Source organism: Nycticebus coucang, chromosome 16 (assembly GCF_027406575.1).
Source record: "Nycticebus coucang isolate mNycCou1 chromosome 16, mNycCou1.pri, whole genome shotgun sequence".
NCBI lineage: Eukaryota > Metazoa > Chordata > Mammalia > Primates > Lorisidae > Nycticebus > Nycticebus coucang.
The window spans coordinates 74,635,251-74,657,342 of NC_069795.1; the positions used below are offsets into that span (position 1 = coordinate 74,635,251).

The 22,092-nt window shown below is 44.6% G+C and overlaps 1 protein-coding gene across 1 annotated transcript in view; it reads right to left on the reverse strand.

The window, feature by feature from the left end:
* Positions 1–21,514, reverse strand: part of MUC13 (mucin 13, cell surface associated) — a 28,289-nt gene extending 6,775 nt beyond the window's left edge. The window contains exons 1-9 of the mRNA XM_053564410.1: positions 21,369–21,514; positions 17,594–18,022; positions 14,839–14,961; positions 13,115–13,221; positions 10,477–10,529; positions 7,063–7,229; positions 2,473–2,592; positions 2,018–2,141; positions 1,351–1,388 (exon numbers count right to left, since the gene is read on the reverse strand). Coding sequence (XP_053420385.1) covers positions 1,351–1,388; positions 2,018–2,141; positions 2,473–2,592; positions 7,063–7,229; positions 10,477–10,529; positions 13,115–13,221; positions 14,839–14,961; positions 17,594–18,022; positions 21,369–21,420 — 1,213 coding nt within the window. The 5' untranslated portion in view covers positions 21,421–21,514. The remainder of the gene's footprint in view (positions 1–1,350; positions 1,389–2,017; positions 2,142–2,472; positions 2,593–7,062; positions 7,230–10,476; positions 10,530–13,114; positions 13,222–14,838; positions 14,962–17,593; positions 18,023–21,368) is intronic.
* Positions 21,515–22,092: the final 578 nt, after the last annotated feature.

The following is a 22,092-nucleotide window of genomic DNA, read 5'->3' on the forward strand; positions in this document are numbered from 1 at the left end:
CCCAGCTATTTTTAAAGACAGGCTCCCACTCTTGCTCAGGCTAGTCTCGAACCTGTAAACTCAGCAATCCACCCACCTGGGCTGGCACAGTACTAGGATTGCAGGCATGAGCCACTGCACCTGGCCCTGCTCTCAACCTTTTTCTTTCTTCCTACCATGTGACTCCCACATATGCCACCTCCAGCCTGGATTCATTGGGCCACAGACTGTTCAGTCTGGGAGGGAGCTCAAAGTTCATCTGGCTCAAACCTCTCATTTTATAGGTGTGACAACTCAAAGCCCAGAAGAAAGAAATAACTTAGCAAATCCTTCCTTGCAACAAAATACAGTAGAAATGGAAAGCATCTCTTATCACTGTCTTAGTGGCCAGGGGAAGGCTGACCTTAGTATATCCTTTGACTTGGATCAGTAACCTTTATTTAGTTCATTATGTAAATTTAAAAACATAAAATAATGTAAAAGTTAAAGTTAGTATTGTCTTGAAGTGGTGGAAGTGGGGCATGGGAGGAAATGAAACAACTGAATTTGTAGCATCCAAAATCAGTAAATAGCTCTGAGATCAACCAATGTCAGTATTTACATGTCTGGTTTCTGGCTTTGCTTTCCCACAACTAACAATTTTTTTAAACGTGTTGGTTTTTTCTCCTTTCTAGTAGCAGATAATTCATATTTAAGCTAAGGTAGGAAATCAGGATGGTACTAGAATGGCTCCTCTGGTGTGGAGCAAATCCACAGGCAGCAGCCGACTCCTTGGGCTGAGTCCCAGCATTCTCTACAGCAAAGGTGCCACAGCCTGTAACTAAGTGTTTGTGGGGGGTGGCAGGGCCCAGAAAACAACTCCAAGTGGATCACCTCTCTCTCTTTGTGAAGGAAGCCGGAGACTGGGGGACTGGACAGGATTTTTTCTTTTTTTGAGACAGAGTCTTACTTTGTCACGCTTGGTAGAGTGCCATGGCGTCATAGCTCACAGTAACCAAATTCTGGGGCTCAAGGGATTCTCCTGCCTCCCAAGTAGCTGGGACTACAGGTGCCCACCACAACGTTCGGCTATTTTTTTTTTTTTTTTTTTTTGTGGTTTTTGGCCGGGGCTGGGTTTGAACCCGCCACCTCCGGCATATGGGATTGGCGCCCTACTCCTTGAGCCACAGGCGCTGCCTCGTCTGGCTATTTTTAGAGATGAGATCTAGCTCTGGCTTAGGCTAATCTCAAACTTGTGAGCTCAGGCAAACCACCTTTCCCTGCCTCCCAGACTGCTAGGATTACAGGTCTGGGACCAGATTTTGAATGTGGTCAATATACATTTCTCGAATGTTTAATAACTTGTTTATGAGAGCAAGACTTTATACTCACGGTCTTCGCAGTCAAGTCCACTGTAGCCAAACGGACACCTAAAATACAGCGAGCGATAGGAAACCATGTTAACGAGCCCCTGTGGGGAACGGGCCAGAGTTCCCACCCCAATCTCCATTTCTTCTTTTCCCTCTTCCTTTCATCCTGTCCTCCCTTGTTCCTTCTCGTCTTTCCCCTATCTTCCATTTTTCCAGGAGAACACCTTCCATGGAGCTCTGGAAGGTTGACCAGGGTATACAATCCTACGTGGGCTGCTTTGTTACTGATTGCACACCATCTATCCTCGGAGCTCAGGAAGATACAGCCAGGCAGGTGAAGCCGAACCCAAGGGGTGTGGGGCTCTCTCAGGCTGCGATGCCACATGACTCTGCCATTTATTAGCTGCCCTGCACGCTGGAGCGTGATATTGACATTGAGTTTCAGTTTCTTCACCTGAAAATGCGGAACAAGCACGTTCCTGACAGTGTCGCTGTGGGCCAGGGATCGCCTAATGTGGTTCCTACGAAGAACTCACGAGAACTATGGTGACGATGAGAGTGGCGATGCCGGTGCCTTCAGCCTCTGCCACTTACCAAACTCCTGACTGTAACCTGGACGTGTGCTGCAAACTCTGTCCTTTCTGCCTAGCTCCAGCTATGCAAGACAAAAACGGAGTGATTTCTCTTACTTTTGACACTTCCCATGGTTTTCCTGGTAGCCGGGCTCGCAGGCGCACGTAGGGGCCCCACCCTCCTTTATCAAGCACTGCCTGTGCTCGCCACTGCAGTCAGCAGGACACTTTGGACTGGAGGCTTCAAAACAGAGTGATTTCTTTGTCAACAAAGACCTCTTCAACCCCAAAGGGACGCATGACAGAATTCAATTTCTTTCACATTTCTTTTTCTAGGTACAGTGGGGTGTCATTGGCCTGGCACGTGGCACGCCCCCTGTGAAGCCACACTGGGGCTGCTTCACTAGCTCCTAGGGAAGGTCCCAATGCTGGCCCATGAATCTAAAGCCAAAATTCACATCACTCAGGCTCTGGAAAGCATGTTGAAATTCAGGCAGTAAAGTTTGCATTTTGCAAAAGCAAAAAGAGAAAATAAGAGTTGTGAAGAATTAAGAAGCAAGGGGAACACTTACCAACACAGGCAGCAGCCTGGGGATTAGGTCTTTCCCAATTGCTTTTGCACTCACAGGCTAAACCATTGTCACAGGCATCATCAGCCGGATTGCAACCGTAATAATCACACCGATTTTGCACTGGAAAGCGCAAATAATTAAAAAAAATATGTTCAGCAAAACAATATCGACAAAGCACCCCATTTTATTGTTGTTGTGCTTCTCCTTTTAATAAATTTTAGGATTTAAATGAAAATCTGAGTTTTGAAATCCACCTCCCCAATCCTTTTTTCCTTATATACGTACTGTTCAGTTCAAATTAATTCAGCCTAATGAAGTACAATTATATTCAAGTTCAAAATCTCTTTTGCACCTAACTCTGGGGCACAATAGATATATAACTTTTGGGCCCCGTCTTTATAAAGTTATGTGCTTGGACCCATAGAAGAAGGTCACACCAAACAACTCACAATTCAGCACCAGGCTTTATAGCCCAGACATTAAATACGATGGTAATTCCGGGGCTCAAGTAGCTAAATAGAACATCATGGAGGAAGTGCAATTGAGTGAAGTCTTAAAATGGAGAGGAGATTTGAACAAATCGTAAAAGGACAAAGTCTTCAAAGTAGAGAGCAAATAAGGCATGAAGAAAAGCAAAGACTAGCGTCAAATGTGGCAGTTGTGACAGGTAGGGAAGAGGCAGCGTGTTGAGGGAGAAAAAAGGCGTTGCCTCTCTGTTCATTCATTCAAATTTTTAGTGGCTCCAAGCTCCCTCCATTTATAAAATAACACAGATAATTCTTGTTTCACATGATGGTTGTGAGACTTGAGTGAGCTAATGTAAATGAGCTACAGCATCCTCAACAAATCCTCACCCTTTCTTTCATTCATATGTAGAGCAGGGTTTGAATGTTAACCAGTGTGACGAAAATGTGTCAAACGGTCTATAAAACCAGTGTATGGAGCCCCATGATCACATTAATGTACACAGCTATGATTTAATAATAAAAATAAATTAATTAAAAAAAAAGAAGTTGGGTGGTGCCTGTGGTGCAAAGGACTAGGGTGCTGGTCCCATATGCCAGAGGTGGCGAGTTCAAACCCAGCCCCAGCCAAAAAAGAAGTTGAATTTTGTCCTGCAAGCTGGAGAATCCATTGGTATCTCTGATCAGGAGCATGGCATGAGAAAGCAATCTTTAAGAATGTTTGTTGAGGGCGGCACCTGTGGCTCAGTTGGTGGGGCACCAGCCCCATATACCCAGGGTGGTGGGTTCAAGCCCGGCCCCCTCCAAACTGCAACCAAAAAATAGCTGGGCGTTGTGGCGGGTGCCTGTAGTCCCAGCTGCTCGGGAGGCTGAGGCAAAAGAATCACTTAAGCCCAGGAGTTGGAGGTTGCTGTGACCTGTGTGAGACCACGGCACTCTACAGAGGGCCATAAAGTGAGACTCTGTCTCTACAAAAAAAAAAAAAAGAATGTTTGTTGAGAAGTGCGTTGGAAGGCATTCAAGTTAAAAAGATGAAAGTGAGGCTAGCTTAGGGAGAGACCAGGAGCAGGTGAAGTATATGGCCACTTTCTACTAAACATCCCAAACTATAACTACCTGTCGTCCATCAACTGCCATTTGAAAATGCCTCCAATTAAGAGCCTACAGCAAGAGATTCCACACCTTTTAACACAGACAAGAGAATTCATCTTTGTTGCTGGATGTGAAACTGGAGAACAGGAAAAAGGGTTTCCTCTCTCACTTTCATTTGCTGGGTGGTTTGTGTTCTTGGCTATTGCTAGCTGGCACCATGTGTTTTTTTGCTAACACATCTAAGAGTGCGTACCTGGTCCTAGCATGGAGGACGATGGTGAAAGGGACTGTCTATAATGTAATTTTCAGAGCTGAGGCCGTTTGGCCTCCAAGTATGCCAAGGTCTGTAGCCAAGGCAATTACTAAGGAGATACAAAGTGAGAGAATTGTACCAGCGGGGCCCCCAACTTTTTTTTTTTTTTTTTGTAGAGACAGAGTCTCACTTTACCACCTTCAGTAGAGTGCCATGATGTCACAGGACTCACAGCAACCTCTAGCTCTTGGGCTTCCGCAATTCTCCCGCCTCAGCCTCCCGAGCAGCTGGGATTACAGGTGCCTGCCACAACACCCAGCTATTTTTTGGTTGCAGTTCAGCCGGGGCTGGGTTTGAACCCACCACCCTCAGTATATGGGGCCGGCGCCCTACTCACTGAGCCACAGGCGCCACCCGGGGCCCCCAACTTTATCTTGAAGAATGTGCTAGTTTGTTTTTGAGACAAAGTCTCACTCTGTTGCCCTAGGCTAGAGTGCTATGGCATCAGCCCAGCTCACGGTAACCCCAGACTCCGGGTTCAAACTATCCTCCTGCCCCAGCTTCTCAAGTAGCTGGCACTATAGGCACCCACCACAATGCCTGGCTAATTTTTCTATTTTTAGTAGAGATGGGTTGGGGGGGGGGTCTCACTTCTTCTCAGGCTAGTTTCAAACTCCTGAGCTCAAGTGATTTACCATCTCAGTCTCCCAGATTGCTAGGATTACAGGTGTGAGCCACCCTGTGCAGCCAAATGCATTAGCTGTTTCCAGCAGGCAGCCACTCTGAGTGGTCAGTGCCCATGCTGGAGGAGACCCTCAACTTCTTCACACTTGCCCCAAGTTTCATCTAACTTAAAGCAGAGTGTGTGGCAAGGTCCAGGCCACAGAGTTTCTGATTTACGATTCCATAAATTGCTACTCTGGACCAAATTCTGACCCCGGAGAGAAATTGATTAGTAGGAAAAAGGAGACAGGGACCATAGGAGACAGGGACCAAGTGACAGCCGGGAAAAGAAGCAGAAAACACAGATGATGCATGCTGTAGACTTTAAGAGAATAAATGTTGAAAGGTTTAGAAAGGAAAAGGTGTAATTCCATGGCATGAGAAGCTGGTGATGAAACTAGCTCAAAAAATGAGAAGCTCTGAAAATGCACTTCTAACTGTACGGCTGCAAAAATGTAGGGGAAGGGCCAGGAACAGTGTAGTTCACACGAAAAGCACTCAGATGAGAGAAATAAACAAAACGTGGAAAGACTCACATAATCCAAGATGAAATATATAAAGTATATCAGAGAAAGTCTAGTGTCCTAAATGAGCTCAGGCTTGACACAAATGAAATCCAAAATAACAACAGAAAACAAACGCTTCAAATAAAAAGTTGGCCAAAGAACAGAGTGCTGTGTCTGTGTGTGTGACTATGTGTATATTTTCCATGCTATGAAGGGCTGACGGAAAGCCCAGGCCTAGTTGGTGTGATATTGACAGGGGACGTGACAAAAACAGAATGGCTCCCCAACTATTTTTTTCTGTCATCTCTTCTGCTAGGAAATTATACTTAGATGGAAAAGAGGAGAAAGGACATTGCTAATAGGTGATTGAAGCCCAAGAAGAAGATACAGAGGAGCCCCCATATTTTCTGATAGAATTTTAAATGTTTTGTTCCGGAGTATTTATGTGCCAGGTCCTAAAAAAAATCACTGAGACACCCAAAAATCTGAAAGAAAAAAAGGAGTCTTAGAAGGAACAAAAAGCAGGATGAAGGAGGCGGGAAGGGGATGAGGAGAACAGTGAGTGGGGGCTCAGGGAGAAAGGCATGTCGAGAAGGGAATGATGCTAGCGTCCAATATTGCAAAAATGTTGACTAAACCATGGCTCAGTGCAGGACTCTGGATTGGGCAACCGGCTGCACCTCACCTCTGCCAGGGGCTGGCCTGACAGGTCACTTCTGAGGTGAGGAATTTCTCATGACTGCTGTGGTGGATGACAATGGTGACTGGATCAACTTATTTACACCTTTCTGTACCGTGCCCTTTGGTAGGGGCCTTCCACACTGTGCTTGTGAATTGCTTCAGCCATTAGGACAGTTGTAAATGTGATGTAACAGATTTGAGAAATAATTGCTGCTCTTGACACCCCTTTGGAACTGGCCTACTGAATGACGAGAGACCCTGTGGGACAGAAACAAACCATCCAGCTGAGCCATCTTGGATCAGACCCAGCAACTAGTGAGCCCGGCAGAAATCAGCCAAGCCTGGCCTATATCGGCAGACTGTCCAGCTGAGTCAAGCCCAAATTCTAATAGGATAGAATTATGGGGTTGGAATAAACCAATGGTGGTTGTTGTAGGGCACTGTCTTGGGGTGGTTTGTAATACAGCAGACGCAAATTGTTACAGCTGCACTGTGGGCCTGTGTATCAGCCTACAGGGGGAAATAGAATAGGTGAGACTTCCTATAATCATTTGGAAAGCTGTAAGTTAGTGTAAAGCCCTCTCGGTTTTCGTTTCTTTATCTTTCCCTGTCCAGCAATGATCTGTTCTGGTCATTTATACCCTCCAAGAGAAGAACAAAAGTCCATTTGATGACTCGGGAGATGGTTAGAAAGGAGTAGAAGGCAAGTGAGAGAGGAAAGGGAGGAAGAATGGATTAGTTAAAAGGAAATTTGGAGACATCTGCCAAGTCACTTACACAATTCTTGCCCCCTTCCCACATTTAACGGAAAGGTTTACCAAAAGGGAGGTACGTCTCAGGTAAATTTTGAAAAAAGTTATTTAATACTTACGAACATAATTCGAAAAGTTGCTTGAGCCATTAATTGCATTTTGAATCATTGTGGACACACTCTCCTCAGTTTCATTCGCATTTTGTGACAAAATGTTTACTATCCTTACGGTAACAGCCTTGTCACCAGCACGCATTTCAGATCTTGCTGACTGGGAAGGAGATGTGCTAAAAATGAAATCAATCAGTCACTTGATGGGTTGAACTGAATGGTCAACAAACATATAACATCCTAAACTCCCCAAGTCTCCTACCCCCATCCTGACCCCCTGTCTGGTCTTCTCTTATAGAAGCCTTGGGCTACAAAAAGGTGACAATTTGGCTGGGCGCCTGTGGCTCCAGCCACATACACCTGAGCTGGCGGGTTCGAATCCAGCCCAGGCCCGCCAAACAACAATGACGGCTGCAGTGAAAAAATGGCCGGGCATTGTAACGTGCGCCTGTCGTCCCAGCTACTTGGGAGGCAGAGGAAGAAGAATCATTTGAACCCAGGAGTTGGAGGTTGCTGTGAGCTGTGATGGAACAGCACTCTACAGGGTAACAGGTTGAGCCTCTGTCTCAAAAAAAAAAAAGTGACAATTTAAAGGCCCACAAATCTCTCTTCAATGTGTGTTCAGAGAAAATCTATGGTGAAGATAATGTCTTATTGGAGGTCACTTAGGGAATTTTAGGAGCTAACCAGAAGCAGAAAAGTAATGTCTGAAGTATGAAGTTGTCACTTTTCTGTAGGACAACAAGATTAAGTCTCCTACTTAATTGTTAAATCCCAGACTTTGTGTTCCTCCCTGTGCTTGGAGAGAACCGTAACCAAAAATAGAGAGCTTGGGCCATTCCCAGGACGGGCAGGAATCAAGCAAGCAGCTTCAAAGTGGGTTCATGATCAGGCCTGGACATAAAAACACCCAGGGGAGGACTGAAGCAAAAAGAGGTGCGGCTGTGGGAAACATGGGCTTATGATATGAAATGAGATCATCAGGTGCTAGTGCCTGCTACCACGAAGACATTGTCAGTCTCTCTCCCTCTCTAATCAGCACTATCCTTTAGAGTCCTAAGTATGCCAAGTCTAATGATTTCATTGTCCAAAAGGAATCAGGTGATACAACCACTGAGACAGAGGAAAAAAGGACTTTAAAAAATTTCTCTAGGCGGGGCACAGTGGCTCATATCTACAATCCTAGCAATCTGGGAGGCCGAGGTGGGATCCTCCCTTGAACTCAGGAGTTCAAGACCAGCCTGAGCAAGAGCAAGACCCCATCTTTACTAAAAATAGAAAAAATCACCAGGTGTTGTGTTGGGTGCCTGTAGTCTCAGCTACTTGGGAGGCTGAGGCAGGAGGATTGCTCAAGCCCAGGAGTTTGATTGAGGTTGCTGTGAGCTAGGCTGATTTGTGACTATGTTTTTAAGAATACACTTTTGTTGTCCAATTTTTTTTCTGTACTCCATTTTGACTTTTGAATATATACAGAAGCCTGAAAACAGAACTAATCTATTTAGGAAATGTTTACGGCTATGTTGGGTCCTCAGCACAATTAAGAAAATCCAAAACACGAACCAAATTCTATCTTTAGAAGCAATCACCTCAAAAACGAGTCCAAGAAAGTGAAATAGGTGTCAGAATTTTAACTTAAAATTTTCTACTATAATTCATTCATGACAGGACTGGGGGTGTGGAATGTATAGGACACTGGGAAAGGGGTACTTAGTGCAAATTATTCTATATTGGTTGAAATCTATGGCATCATTTTGCACTGGGACTAGGAAAGAAAATGCCATCCATCCATAATGCATTCATTCGAGGAACCTACCAGCTCATACTCTGATTCCAGAGGCAAGGCCTGACACCTGCGAAACAGCTAAAGGAAACAGTGGAGCTACTGTGCACTTGCGTATGAACGACCAGAGGGTAGACTTGGAGTTAAGACATGAGGCCAGTCTAGAGCCAAGCCTGCCACTGTCGTTTGTGGCCCAAGACCAAGCATAGCATCTCTGAGTTTCCTCCTCTGTCCAAAGAGAGGTCAGAAGAGAGAAATTCTGAGGATCCTTTCAATTCCAGCATTTTTACAATAGGTCAAGACTTTGGGGATTCAGAGGAGAGAGATGAAATTGGGCTGGTGCCTAAGAAATTCCTTCTTAGGTGAGAACCAGGTCCATTGGCCCTAAAATTGTCCCCTTCCTGACTCTAAGCTCACAGATAAAGGTTTACATCTAAACACCCTGGACTCTCTTTTAGTAACTCCCTAAGAACAGGAGCAATGCCACCATTTGGGGGATATCACTCTCATGACATTATGAGAACAGCTCTTCCTCACAATGCAGGGTCTTTCCTTCTGGAAAGGGAACAGATTGATGCTGAAATCAACTATATACCAGGCACTATGTACAGGGAACCTTCCAAACCTCATCTCAGTTATTCCTCAAAAGTTCCAGAGAAATGGATCAGATTATCCCAATGAAGCAGATGAGGTAACAAAGGCTCAGAGAAGTTGTTGGATCACCTGTCTGATCACATAGCAAGAAAGTGCCAGGCCAGGATTCAAGCGCCTAGTATTCAAGTGCTCCTAGTATATAAGTTTTTACATAAGTTTATATATATATGTATATGTATATGTATAAGTTTTATGTATGTGTTAAAATTTTCACACATATAAAATATATGTTTTTGACACACATACGTATAAATTCTTTATCTTAGTCCACAAAGGATTTGACATAGCTTATAACAGTAAAACTACAACACAAAATAATCCCTCAGGGCTACTTTTTCTGCACAAGTCCATTCATCTTAGAGCTTTCTTGCCTCAGCCTCTGTACCTGTGTATTAATGTGCTCCAGAGAAGGCTGAAATGGAATTTCTAACTTCTGAGAATCTTCTGCCTCTGTATGTCCCTCAATAGCGCCCAGCACTTACCATCACACATTGAAATGCTTGACAAATGCTTGTTCTTACTAAAGAAAGAGTTCACCACGGGCCCTTCAGTGGCCAGGTGCGTGATTTGGGTGTTCTTGTCCCCTTCACTCCCTCCATAGGAAGGAAAAGATAACTGTGAACCATTCAATCCCCTCCTGGCCTTCTGGAATGCACCTTCCAGGAAAATTAGATGTGGTTTGTAGCTAAGGGATCAAACCAAACATGCTAGTCCAGGTGATGCCCATGTGTACAAGTTCCCAGGTAGCTGACCACAGACAGCATCTTGCCTTCCCCAGGCCACCCCCTGCCCATCCAGGCCAGAGTTGTTGTGATGTCAGAGACAAGGCCAAGGCACACAGTCCTCGCTGTGGTGCTTAGAGTGACCACCTCTTCTTCACTTGTGACTTGCCATGAAGGACCGCTAGTGTTACATGGGGAACTCAAGGAACAACCAGAAGGTAGGCACATTTGCCCCCAAAGCACCCCCCTGGTCCATAGCAAACTTACCTTACATTAAGAATTATAGTCTGCCCATACAATGCGCCAAATATATTCCTAAACTGTGGAGGAGAACAGATTTAACAAGTTAAAACAATTTTTTTAAAAAGCGATACTCTATCCAGATATTAACAAATTTCTAAACTCATTTATATAAATGTACATGGTTCTTCACAACAAATTATTTATTCTTAACATGCTAACACCTTCCAGTAATCTTGCTACAAAATAGTTAAGAGTCTGATATAAGAAGAATTATCCAAAAAAGATGGAAATCTAAAACACTCTGCCAAATCAATTATATTCTTAAAAATAAGGTGATTGGGTGGTGCCTGTGGCTCAAAGGAGTAGGGCGCCGGCCCCATATGCCGGAGGTGGCGGGTTCGAGCCCAGCCCTGGCCAAAAACGGCAAAAAAAAAGGTGATTAATTTATTGAGTTCATCTTAAGATCGGCGTTCTCTTTAGTCGTACCTACTGTGTGCCTTGAGCATTTATTTAATTGCCTACCTTACCCAGGTATGATTCTAAGGGACTTAGACATTACAGAGATGGGCACACCCAGGCCTGTGATCACCATGAAGGTGACAGAAATGTCATAGAAAGTCATGAGCTACCACAGAAGCTCAAAGAAATGCTCTTCCAGTTGCAGAGATCCAGAGAGGGCTTTGTAAAGGAGATGGGCCTTGAAGCATTTCAATAGGCAGTGCCAGGGCAGAGGGCGGAAGAAGGAACAGCACACACTTGTGTCCAGGGGCTGCGTGGCTCAGAAGGGAGCAGGTTAAATTGGGGAAAATACAGAAAGTTGAATGTTTCCATTTGTCAGCTTTTGCAAAAGTTAACTTCTTTGAATCTCATCTTTCTCAACAAAAACTTGAGATAGCGGTAATTTTCACCGCACAGGGCTATAGTGTATAGAAGCAAGATGGAATATATGATCCCTGGCTTGGTAGGTGAGAAGGCTCCCCGGCAAGGTGGGTGTTATTAGGCTGGGGTTGTGTTCCAGAAACAGAGACCCTCTAGATCAGCAGTTCTCAACCTGTGGGTCGCTGGTCTCAATATAGTGGGAACTGTATTAAAGGGCTGCGGCATTAGGAAGGTGGAGAACCACTGCTCTAGATTTTCTTTCTTTTTTTTTTTTATTGAGACAAGAGTTTCACTATGTCGCCCTTGGTAGAGTGCTGTGGCATCATAGCTCACAGCAACCTCAAACTCTTGGGCTCAAGCAATACTCTTGCCTCAGTCTCCCTAATAGCTGGGACTACAGATGCCTGCCACATGCCCAGCTATTTTCTCTGTTTGTTTGTTTAGCAGGCCCGGGCCAGGTTTGAACTCACCAGCCCGGGTGCATGCAGTTGGCACCCTAACCACTGAGCTACGGTCTATCAGAGGTCCTCAAACTTTTTCAACAGAGGGCCATTTCACTGTCCCTCAGACCGTTGGAGGGCCGGACTATAGATAAAAAAAAAAAACAAAAAAAAACTATGAACAAATTCCTATGCACACTGCACATATCTTATTTTGAAGTAAAAAAGCAAAACAGGAACAAATACAATCACCCGCCTCATGTGGCCCGCAGGCCGCAGTTTGAGGACCCCTGACTGGAGAGTGACCTCTGGCAAGGGTGAGGTGGAGGTGGGTTGGGGGGGTCCCAATTACAGTATAAGTTCTTTGATGCCAAGAACAGGGTTTTCTCATTCTTATGACATAGCTTCCCCTATCCCATTCCCCCAACTCCACCGAATATCACTTAGCACCAAGCAATCCTCGGGAAATACTCAGCGAGCACTGGTGGAATGACTGAATGAATGAAATGTCAAAGATAAGATTATGGCTTTGGATAGGTGTCCTCCTCTTTGGGGGCCTCAATCTCCACATTTATTAGATAAGAATGTTGAGCTGGGTTGGTGCCACCTTTTCATAATTTCTGACTTTTTATTCTTTTTCCCTCCATTGGGACCCCACATTTTAAAAGACCATGGCAACCAGTTACATTTTTAAAATTAATTTAAATTAAATTCATGAATTTAAATTAAAGAGAAATGTCTCTCTTTTTTTTTTTTGTAGAGACAGAGTCTCACCTTATCGCCCTCAGTAGAGTGCTGTGGCATCACAGCTCACAGCAACCTCCAACTCCTGGGTTTAAGCAATTCTCTTGCCTCAGCCTCCCAGTAGCTGAGATCACAGGTGTCCACCACAACGCCTGGCTATTTTTTTGTTGCAGTTTGGCCAGGGCCAGGTTTGAACCCGCCACTCTCAGTACATGGGGCCACACCCAACCCAGTGAGCCATAGGCACCACCCCAGAAAAATGTCTCTTTAATTCTAGTCAAATTCAAATAAATTTGATGCCCTATTTAGCCTGATAACCAGAATATTTCCAGATTCCTTTATAATCTTTTAAATATTTAGGATAGCTGGCATTTCTGCAAACCATCCAGCATCCAGAGATTCCATTTAGAAACACAGGCCTGTCAGCTGGCAAATGGACAGCTGAAAATCAGGGCACCTTAACAACCAATAAGGGTGCATTTCACTATTTGGATAACCGGTACAACTATACCAATGGGTACCACCTGAAGACCAGCTCTACACTCGGCAACTCAGGGTTAGAACAAAGAATACAGAAAGAAAAGCTGGAAAATACTTACTAAGTTAATAAGTTCAGCATACAAGTCTTGATAGGCTATGGAAGTTTTGTCTTCTAAGCCAGATGTTTCTGATAATTTTACTTTAATCTCCCCAGGGAATATCTTTCCTGAAAGTCAAATAGAATATTTCTTAATGTAAAGAGGGTCATTTCCAGTTTGTTTGAAAGCAGATTAATTTCTAGAATTCTCAACATTATATGATGACATTATAGGAAGTCTGGAAATGTGAAAAATATCACCAATAATCCTCCCAACCCAGCATAACCATTTTCATTTTGGTATATTTCTTTCATTCACATCATTATAATTCCAATTTTATGCCATGTTTCCTTTTTTTACTTATTATGGCATAATAGGCATTTCCCCAAATTACTGCCTAGTGTTTATAACCATATTTTTTTTTGTTTTTAGAGTTCTTGCTATGTCAGACAAGCTGGAATGCAGTGGCAATTTACAGGTGCAATCATAGAGTTGCACACATCACTGAACTTATTCTTGAGTTCAAACAAGCCTCTTGAAGTAGCTGGGACTATAGGCATGTGCCTCCATGCCTGGCTATAACCATCATTTTTAAGGGCTGCATAATATTCTATAAAGTATACATGTCCTTTATTGATGTAGTCATTTTATGTTGTTGGACTTAACACTTTTAATTCTTAAAAGGAAAAGGTTGCAATGAACACCTTTATGTGCAAAACATTTTTCTTTTCTTTTCCTTTTTTTTTTTTGAGACAGAGTCTCACTTTGTCACCCTAGGTAGAGGTCCATGGTGTTATAGCTCACAGCAACCTAAACTCTTGGGCTCAAGTGATCCTCTTGCCTCAGCCTCCCAAGTAGCTGGGACTACAGATGCTCAACAACTCCTGGCTAGTTTTTCTATTTGTAGTGGATATGGGGTCTTGCTCTTGCTCAGGCTGGTCTCGAACTCCTGAGTTCAAACAATCCTTCCACCTCAGCCTCCCAGAGTGCTAGGATTATAGGCGTGAGCCACCTCTCCTGACCCCATAAACCTTTTTTTCTAGATTTAGGGTCATTTAGTTAAAATAGATCCCCAGAAATGAGGTTATTAGTGCTAAAAATAGGAATACTTGGGGGGGGGTTTGTATATCCCTAACCCCTGCGGGCAATACATTTGTTTCCTATAAAATCGATCTGCTTGGGCATGGGGGTGGGGGTCTTTCTCATTCATAAAATAGAAAAAATAAATAACAGGTCTCAGACCTTCATTGCTCCCACGTGATCTAATCAAAAAGTATTAGGCCGGGCGGTGCCTGTGGCTCAAAGGAGTAGGGCGCCGGCCCCATATGCAGAGGTTGCGGGTTCAAACCCAGCCCTGCCAAAAAAAAAAAACTGCAAAAAAAAAAAAAGAAAAAGTATTATGCCAAGGGTGTATCAGTGTGCTCCTGCAGTCCATTTTTAGAGAGGAGAGGCTCTGTGTCTGTGGCAGTGGGGTTTGCTATTATGGAAGAAGTAGATCCCATGACAGAACTGAACCAAAGTCAGAAGCCCGGGCTCCCAGGCCTGGCTGGCGGTGTAATCTTAGGCAAGCTGACACCTTATTCTGTCGCAGTGTCCCCAGATAATAATGCTTTACTTTGCTGCCTCCACATTTTCTTCTACTTGCAGCATTATGGAATTTTTGTGCCATCATTTTCTGTTTTCTATTCCACTTTTGGTATGAAGTACAAAGAAAGCTCTTCCATGGCTCATCCCTTACAACTCACCTTTCACACAGGCAGAAGAGTGATAGTAATACCCTTCTAAACACAGGCAGACGTGCGTGTCATGAAGCTCAACACATGCGGAACCTACTGTGCAGGGATTGTGTTGGCAAGGACGCCTCGGACCTTAGATGGAGTGAAAAGAGATTAGAAAGCCACAGAGATGACAACAGATAACACCCAGAAATCTATTTTTCTTTTTTTTTGTAGAGACAGAGTCTTACTTTATGGCTCTCGGTAGAGTGCCGTGGCCTCACACAGCTCACAGCAACCTCCAACTCCTGGGCGTAAGCGATTCTCTTGCCTCAGCCTCCCGAGTAGCTGGGACTACAGGCGCCCGCCACAACGCCCGGCTATTTTTTGGTTGCAGTTCAGCCGGGGCGGGGCTTGAACCCGCCACCCTCGGTATATGGGGCCAGCACCTTACCGACGGAGCCATAGGCGCTGCCCGAAATCTATTTTTCGATCTTCATGCCTCCCCTGGGGGTACTTTCTATTCCTTGGCTGTGTTACTCCAGAGCACACTCTTAGAAGAGCTAGAAGTCAATGCCTGCTTTCCTCTGTCCTTAGGGAGTGTGTCGCTGAAATTCTGGAGCTAAGTCAGAATTTCAAGACAAGCCTGGGCAATGTAGTAAGACCTCATCTTTAAAAAGAAAAGAAAAATGAGCCGGGTATGGTGGCGGCTGCCAGTAATCGCAGCTGCTCAGGAGGCTGAGGCAGGAGGAGCACTTGAGCCCAGGAGTTCAAGGCTGCAGAGAGCTACGATCTTGCCACTGCACTCCAGCCTGGGTGACAGAGCAAGAGTCTGTCTTAACAGTAACAAAACACGCACACACAAACAACAACAACAACAAACCCAAAAGCAAAACAAGAAGGGTCACCCCTCTGACATGGTGTGAACCAGTCTGCTAAGTAAAGTAAATAGCTTTTTTTTTTTTTTTTTTTTTTTTTTTTTTTTTTTTTGTAGAGACAGAGTCTCACTGTACCGCCCTCTGGTAGAGTGCCGTGGCATCACACGGCTCACAGCAACCTCTAACTCCTGGGCTTACGCGATTCTCTTGCCTCAGCCTCCCGAGAAGCTGGGACTACAGGCGCCCGCCACAACGCCCGGCTATTTTTTTTTTTTTTTTTTTTATTGCAGTTTGGCCGGGGCTGGGCCTGAACCCGCCACCCTCGGCATATGGGGCCGGCGCCCTACTCACTGAGCCACAGGCGCCACCCAGTAAAGTAAATAGCTTTTTAAAAAAAAAAGAACTGCATTGCAAGGATGATTTGGAAAATCTTGGGTAGAAAATCAAATTTAGTTCCTCTCTAGAGATGCCAGGCAAATAACTCTGGGTATGCTTTCTCTTTAGCAATGAAGGACGGCCTTGTTGATTTGTTTTGTAGCCAAGAATTGATTAAGTCACAGAATGTTACAGTCAGAAGGGATTTTGGTGGCTATTTGGTTCAGTCGCACCTTGTTACAGATGAATAAGTTGAAGCCAAGAGAGAAATGATTTGCCTCATGCCCCGTGATTACTTAATGGGAGGGCCAGAGCACAGGAGGACTGCCTGACTCCAAACAGTGTCCAAGGAAACAGAAATGGCTTAGAAAATCTTCCTTTCCTGATTCCAGTAGAGTTGACTGTGCTGTGTTCCATTTGAACCCACCTTCAGGGTGGCCCCTCCAAACACGAAAGAAGACTGGGGCACTGGGTCTTTGGTACAGACTCTGGACCCTATTTGCTTACCCATCTGTTTCTTAGATCTATCCAGGAACATGGCAGAAGCTGACAGATGTAAGCACGCGGAGACATCAGCTTGCTCTTTGACCTTGGGCAAGTCATTGCTCTTGCTGGGTTTCAGTTTCCTCATCTGAGAGTGACAGGTTTATCTAGGCTCACAGCCTCTAAAGTTTGAAGATTCTTCTAGACCAGGGGCTGACAAGCTGTGGTTCGTGAGTCATGTCTGGCCAACCTTCATGTTTTGGTATAAATAAAGTTTTATTGAAACATAGCCAGGTTCATTCATTTATGTATTGACTACAGCTGCTTTTGTGTTAAAATAGCAGAGTGCAGGAGCTGCAACAGAGACCCTGAGGGCCTTTACTGATAAAGTTTGCTGACCCCTGTTCTAGAAGAAACCTGGGGAAATGAAGCAACTGGTTTCGTTTCAGTAATTTCTGCTCAAGATCAATTGTCATCTCCTAGACAGTATCCCCCACCCATCTGTCCTTTGGATAATGGTAGTGGCCACGCCTGGACTGTTTGAGCACTGCCATTGTTTGGCTTTTTATCTCTTAGGCTCAACAAATCCCAGATTGTGATCAGTCACTATCTTAACTTCAGGGTAGAACTGAGTTTTTCCTTAGGTAGACCAAAAGCTAGACTACTGGGGCCAGAGAGTTAGTGCTTGTTTGGATCTGGTCTTCTCAGAGAAGCTGAAACTTATTTCCAGAAATCCCCTGGGAAGAGAGAAGCTGTAGAGGCAGCTTCCCCCAAGTCCAAGTTCATATTAAGTTCCTGCATTCCTTATTTGTCAAATAACTTAGGAAGGAAGGGTGGAAAGGAAAGGAGAATTGAATGTGACTAAGAGTGATCTCAGAGTGTCTATTTATCACGCCTAGCCTTTGCGACTCAGATTTTATGCCCACCATTTCCATCCATTTGGCCTCTTTATACCCACTTTCCTACCCCACCAGAACATACTCACTTACCACCCCCATAATGTTATGTTCTTTCCTCAAAGTGAGGAGACTAGGAAGGATCGCTCTTACCTGTGGTACCAGGATTTGAGGTGCTGTTCTCCGATGAAGCGTTGTTAGAAGTCACTTGTGGTAGCGGTTTCGTGGAAATAATCACTGAGGAATCACTTTTTGTGGTAGGGAACATTTCACTGTTACCTTGTGTTGTTAGGGAAGGGAGAGTTCCGCCTGACATGTCATTTGGAGATACAGCGGTGGTCATATCGACTGTGACTAATGGGTTTGCATTTGTGGTTGACTCACTTTCTGCAGGACGGGGTGGAAGAGTTAGAGAGGGGTTGGCTGTGCCACTTGCGGATGGAGCAGAGGGGGCACCTGTAGCAGAAGAATATGTACTCATCATGGTGATGGAAGCTGCAGGGGAACTATTTTCAACAGCTGCGTTGGTATTGGTCACAGTTTCTATGGTTGAAGAGACATTTGTGCTGTTTTGGCTGGCGGCTGAAGGAACAAAAAAACTAAGTTTCAGAAGATAGCACTTGAATAAATAATAGCAGTTAATATTACTTAATACTCATTCTTTTCTGTAAAACTTAATATATTAATATATACCTACATTAAAAATGAAAATACTGTATATGACTACATCTGAGCAAAAAACCCACAATAAATACAATTTAAAATTAAATATACAGACTTGGCGTCTGTGGCTCAAGCAGCTAAGGTGCCAGCCACATGAGCTGGTGGGTTCGAATCCAGCCTGGGCCTGCCAAACAACAATGACAGCTGCAACCAAAAAATAGCCGGGCGTTGTGGCGGGCGTGTGTAGTCCCAGCTACTTGAGAGGCTGAGGCAGGAGAATTGCGTGAGTTGGAGGTTGCTGTGAGCTGTGAAGCCACAGCACTCTACCCAGGGTGACAGCTTGAGGCTCTGTCTCCAAAAAAAACATTAAAAATGTGATCGAAAAACACAATAAAGACTCAAGCCAGGCGCAGTGGCTCATGCCTGAAATCCTAGCACTCTGAGAGGCTGAGGCAGGTAGATTGCCTGAGCTCACAGTTCAAGACCGGCCTGAGCAAAAGCGAGACCCTGTCTCTACTAAAAAATGGAAAAACTGAGGCAAGAGGATCACTTGAGTCCGTGTTGGAGGTTGCTGTGAACTATGACGCTATGGCACTCTCCCCAGGGCTACAGCTTGACACTCTGTCTCAAAAAAAAAAAAAAAAGACTCAATATTTATTAAGATGAGTACCAACAAGTGATGTCTTTCATGCCTGTTGTTGCAGAATCACCTGGGTTGATATTCCTGGGATAGTGGTCCTTTGGCAGGACAATTAAAGTCCCACAAGGTGGCGCTGTCACCACCCAGTCGTGGACTTTCACTGCCCCCATTTTCTCTTTTTTTTTAATTAAATTTTTGATCAAAATCCTAACTGCATACATTTATGGGTACAATGTGATGATTTGATATACAACGTGGAATGCTTAAATCAAACTGATTAACATATCCATCCCCTCATTTATTTTTTGTGGTAAGACATTTAAAATTTACCCTTAGTTATTTTGAACAGTTTTGATTTTTTATTTTTGTCCAGGGCTGGGTTTGAACTCGCCACCTCTGGCATATGGGGCTGGCGCCCTACTCCTTTGAGCCACAGGTGCCGCCCTTACCCTTAGTTATTTTGAAATACACCCTTGCATTGTGCACGTGAGGTGAGATCCCACCAAATGTCCTCCCTCCTCTCACCAATCGCCTTCCTCCTTCCCCGCCATTCACTCTTCTCCACTCCCCCTTGCTAGACTATATTCGTATTTTATCATTCATATGAGTGTGTAAGTTTGCATATATTTGGTTTCATAATAATACTGAGTACATTGGATACTTCCCCTCCCCCCATTCTTGAGATTCTTTACTGAGAAGAATGTGTTCCAACTCCATCCAGGTCACCATATGTGGTGATTTCTTTCTTGAGAGATGGAGGGAAAGGTTGGGTGGAGTCTAATGGAAAGAATGATACAGCGCCTGTGGCTCAAGGAGTAGGGCGCCGGTCCCATATGCTGGAGGTGGCGGGTTCAAACCCAGCCCCGGCCAAAAACCACACACACAAAAAAAAAATACCTTATGAAGTGTTTATTAAACTTCTTCCAAAATTTTTGTTTGGTCAAATTGGTAATGATTAAGATGACTAGTGCAGGAGGATTGTTTGAGCTCAGGAGTTTGACACTGCAATGACCTATGATACTCTAGCCTGGATTATGACATGAGACCCTGTCTCTAACAAAATAAAAAATATCAGCTCGGTGCCTATAGCTCAGTGGCTAGGGCACCAGCCACACCTACTGGAGCTGGAGGGTTCAAACCCAACCTAGGCCTGCCAAACAACAATGACAACTACAACCAAAAAATAGCCAAGTGTTGTGGTGGGCACCTGTAGTTCCAGCTACTTGGAAGGCTGAAGAAAGAGAATTGCTTAAGCTCAGTTTGAGGTTGCTGTGAGCTGTGATGCCACCGCACTCTATCAACAGTGACATAGTGAGACTCTGTCTCAAAATAAATAAATTAATTAATTAATTAAAAAAATATCAAATCCTGGGCGGCGCCTGTGGCTCAAGGAGTAGGGCACCGGTCCCATGTGCCGGAGGTGGTGGGTTCAAACCTAGCCCCGGCCAAAAACCACAAAAAAAAAAAAAAAAAAAAAAAAAATCAAACCCTGATGCTGCTCATTCCAGTTTTCTAAAATGGGTTCAATTTCTCTTTACACTTCTGCCTTATCAAATACTTGACTCCTCTCTACAAGAAGCTTCTAGCTTCCAATTCATTAACCCTCACCCCTCAGATCACAGATGACCTCACCCACACTCAGCCCACGCTAACCCTTCCTATCTCAAAACCCCGGGAGCACATGTCTAAAGTCCAATCAACATTACAATGATTCCTTTTTGATCTAGTACCCTTAAGTTTAAGCACATTTGAACAAGAAGAGTTTTTCCTGTGGCTGCCTCTCTGATGATCATGGCACTGGGTCCTGGGCCCTGGGAACCTACTAAGATTTTTTTTAGAGGCAGGGTCTCGTTCTGTTGCCCAGGCGGGACTGCAATGGCATCATGATAGCTCACCACAGCTGCAAACCCCTGGGCTCAAGAGATCCATCTGCTTCAGCTTCTATAGTAGCTGGGATTATAGGGGTATGCCGCCAGGCCCAGCAAATATTTTTTTTTTTTTTTTTTTTGAGACAGAGTCTTACTTGTTGTCCTCGTAGAGTGCCCTGGAATTACAGTTCAGAGCAACCTCAAACTCTTGGGCTCAAGTGATTCTCTTGTCTCAGCCTCAAGTAGTTGGGACTATAGGCACCTGCCACAACACCCGGCTATTTTTAGAGACGGGGATCTCACTCTTGCTCAGGCTGGTTTGAAAGTGTGAGCTCAGGCAATCCACCTGCCTCAGCCTCCCAGAATGCTAGGATTATAGACGTGAGCCACCACGCCCAGTCTATATTTCTTATTTTTTATAGAGACGGGGTTTCACAACATAGCCCAGGCTGCCCTCTAGCAATCATCCTGCCTTGGCCTCCCAAAGCACTGGGATCAGAGATGTGAGCCACCCTGCCAAGCCTCACTAAGTTCTTCTCTGGCCCAAAGTCTTGCTCCATAGACCTCTTTTGCTACTTCCCTGTCTTCCCCACTGCAGACTTAAAATACCCATGTCTTTGAGCTGAGCGGTAGAGGAAACTTCATTTATAAAATGGTCTATGGGTCGGGTTGTGAGATTGGTGACCGTGAGCCTGCTGATTCTATATTAAAGACACCAAATATGATTAGAATAATTGAAATTAAAGTTGATCCTTACCCAAGTTGACAAAAAGGAGTGCGAGAAGAGTGAGATGAGTGAAGGCTTCCATTTTAGCTGTTCTTGCTGGATAATCCAAGGAGGAAATGAGTTCTCTCCCCAACTACCCTTAGTTTTAACTGTCTTTCAGGTGCAAAGTCCAGTCATTAACTGACGTCAGCCAAAGGCAATTAGTAGTTAGAATGTGGTCATGTGGGCCTCTCCCCAGCTTTCAAGTAGAAGAGGTTGCTTTACAGATTATTTTGGATTTTGAGTCCAAAACCCAATAACCTAGGGCATTCCAAATATCCTTGCAAGATCTGTGGTGGGTAAGTTTGGTTAATCTTTTGATATCCCAAACATCCCCAAGCTACCACCTTTTAGGTCATTGTTTCTTTTTTCTTTTCTTTTTTTGGCTGGGGCTGAGTTTGAACCCACCATCTCTGGCATATGGGGTCGGTGCTCTACCCCTTTGAGCCACAGGTGCCGCCCTAGGTCATTGTTTCTTTGAACATTCAATAACAGAGTGTGTGGTCTACCCCTCCCCCTCCCCCACTCCCCCACCCCCACCCCCACCCCTCCCCCCGTTGAGGGCAGGAAACCCAGTTTCCTCCAGCTGCAGTTCTAAGGATCCCTAAGCAGTTTCCCCATGCTGTTGCTTAACTTTGTCACCTTATACTGTGGACCACCACTCTGGGCCTCTCTGATGGTCACTTCTAGCAACTTCATAATCACCTCTTTAAGC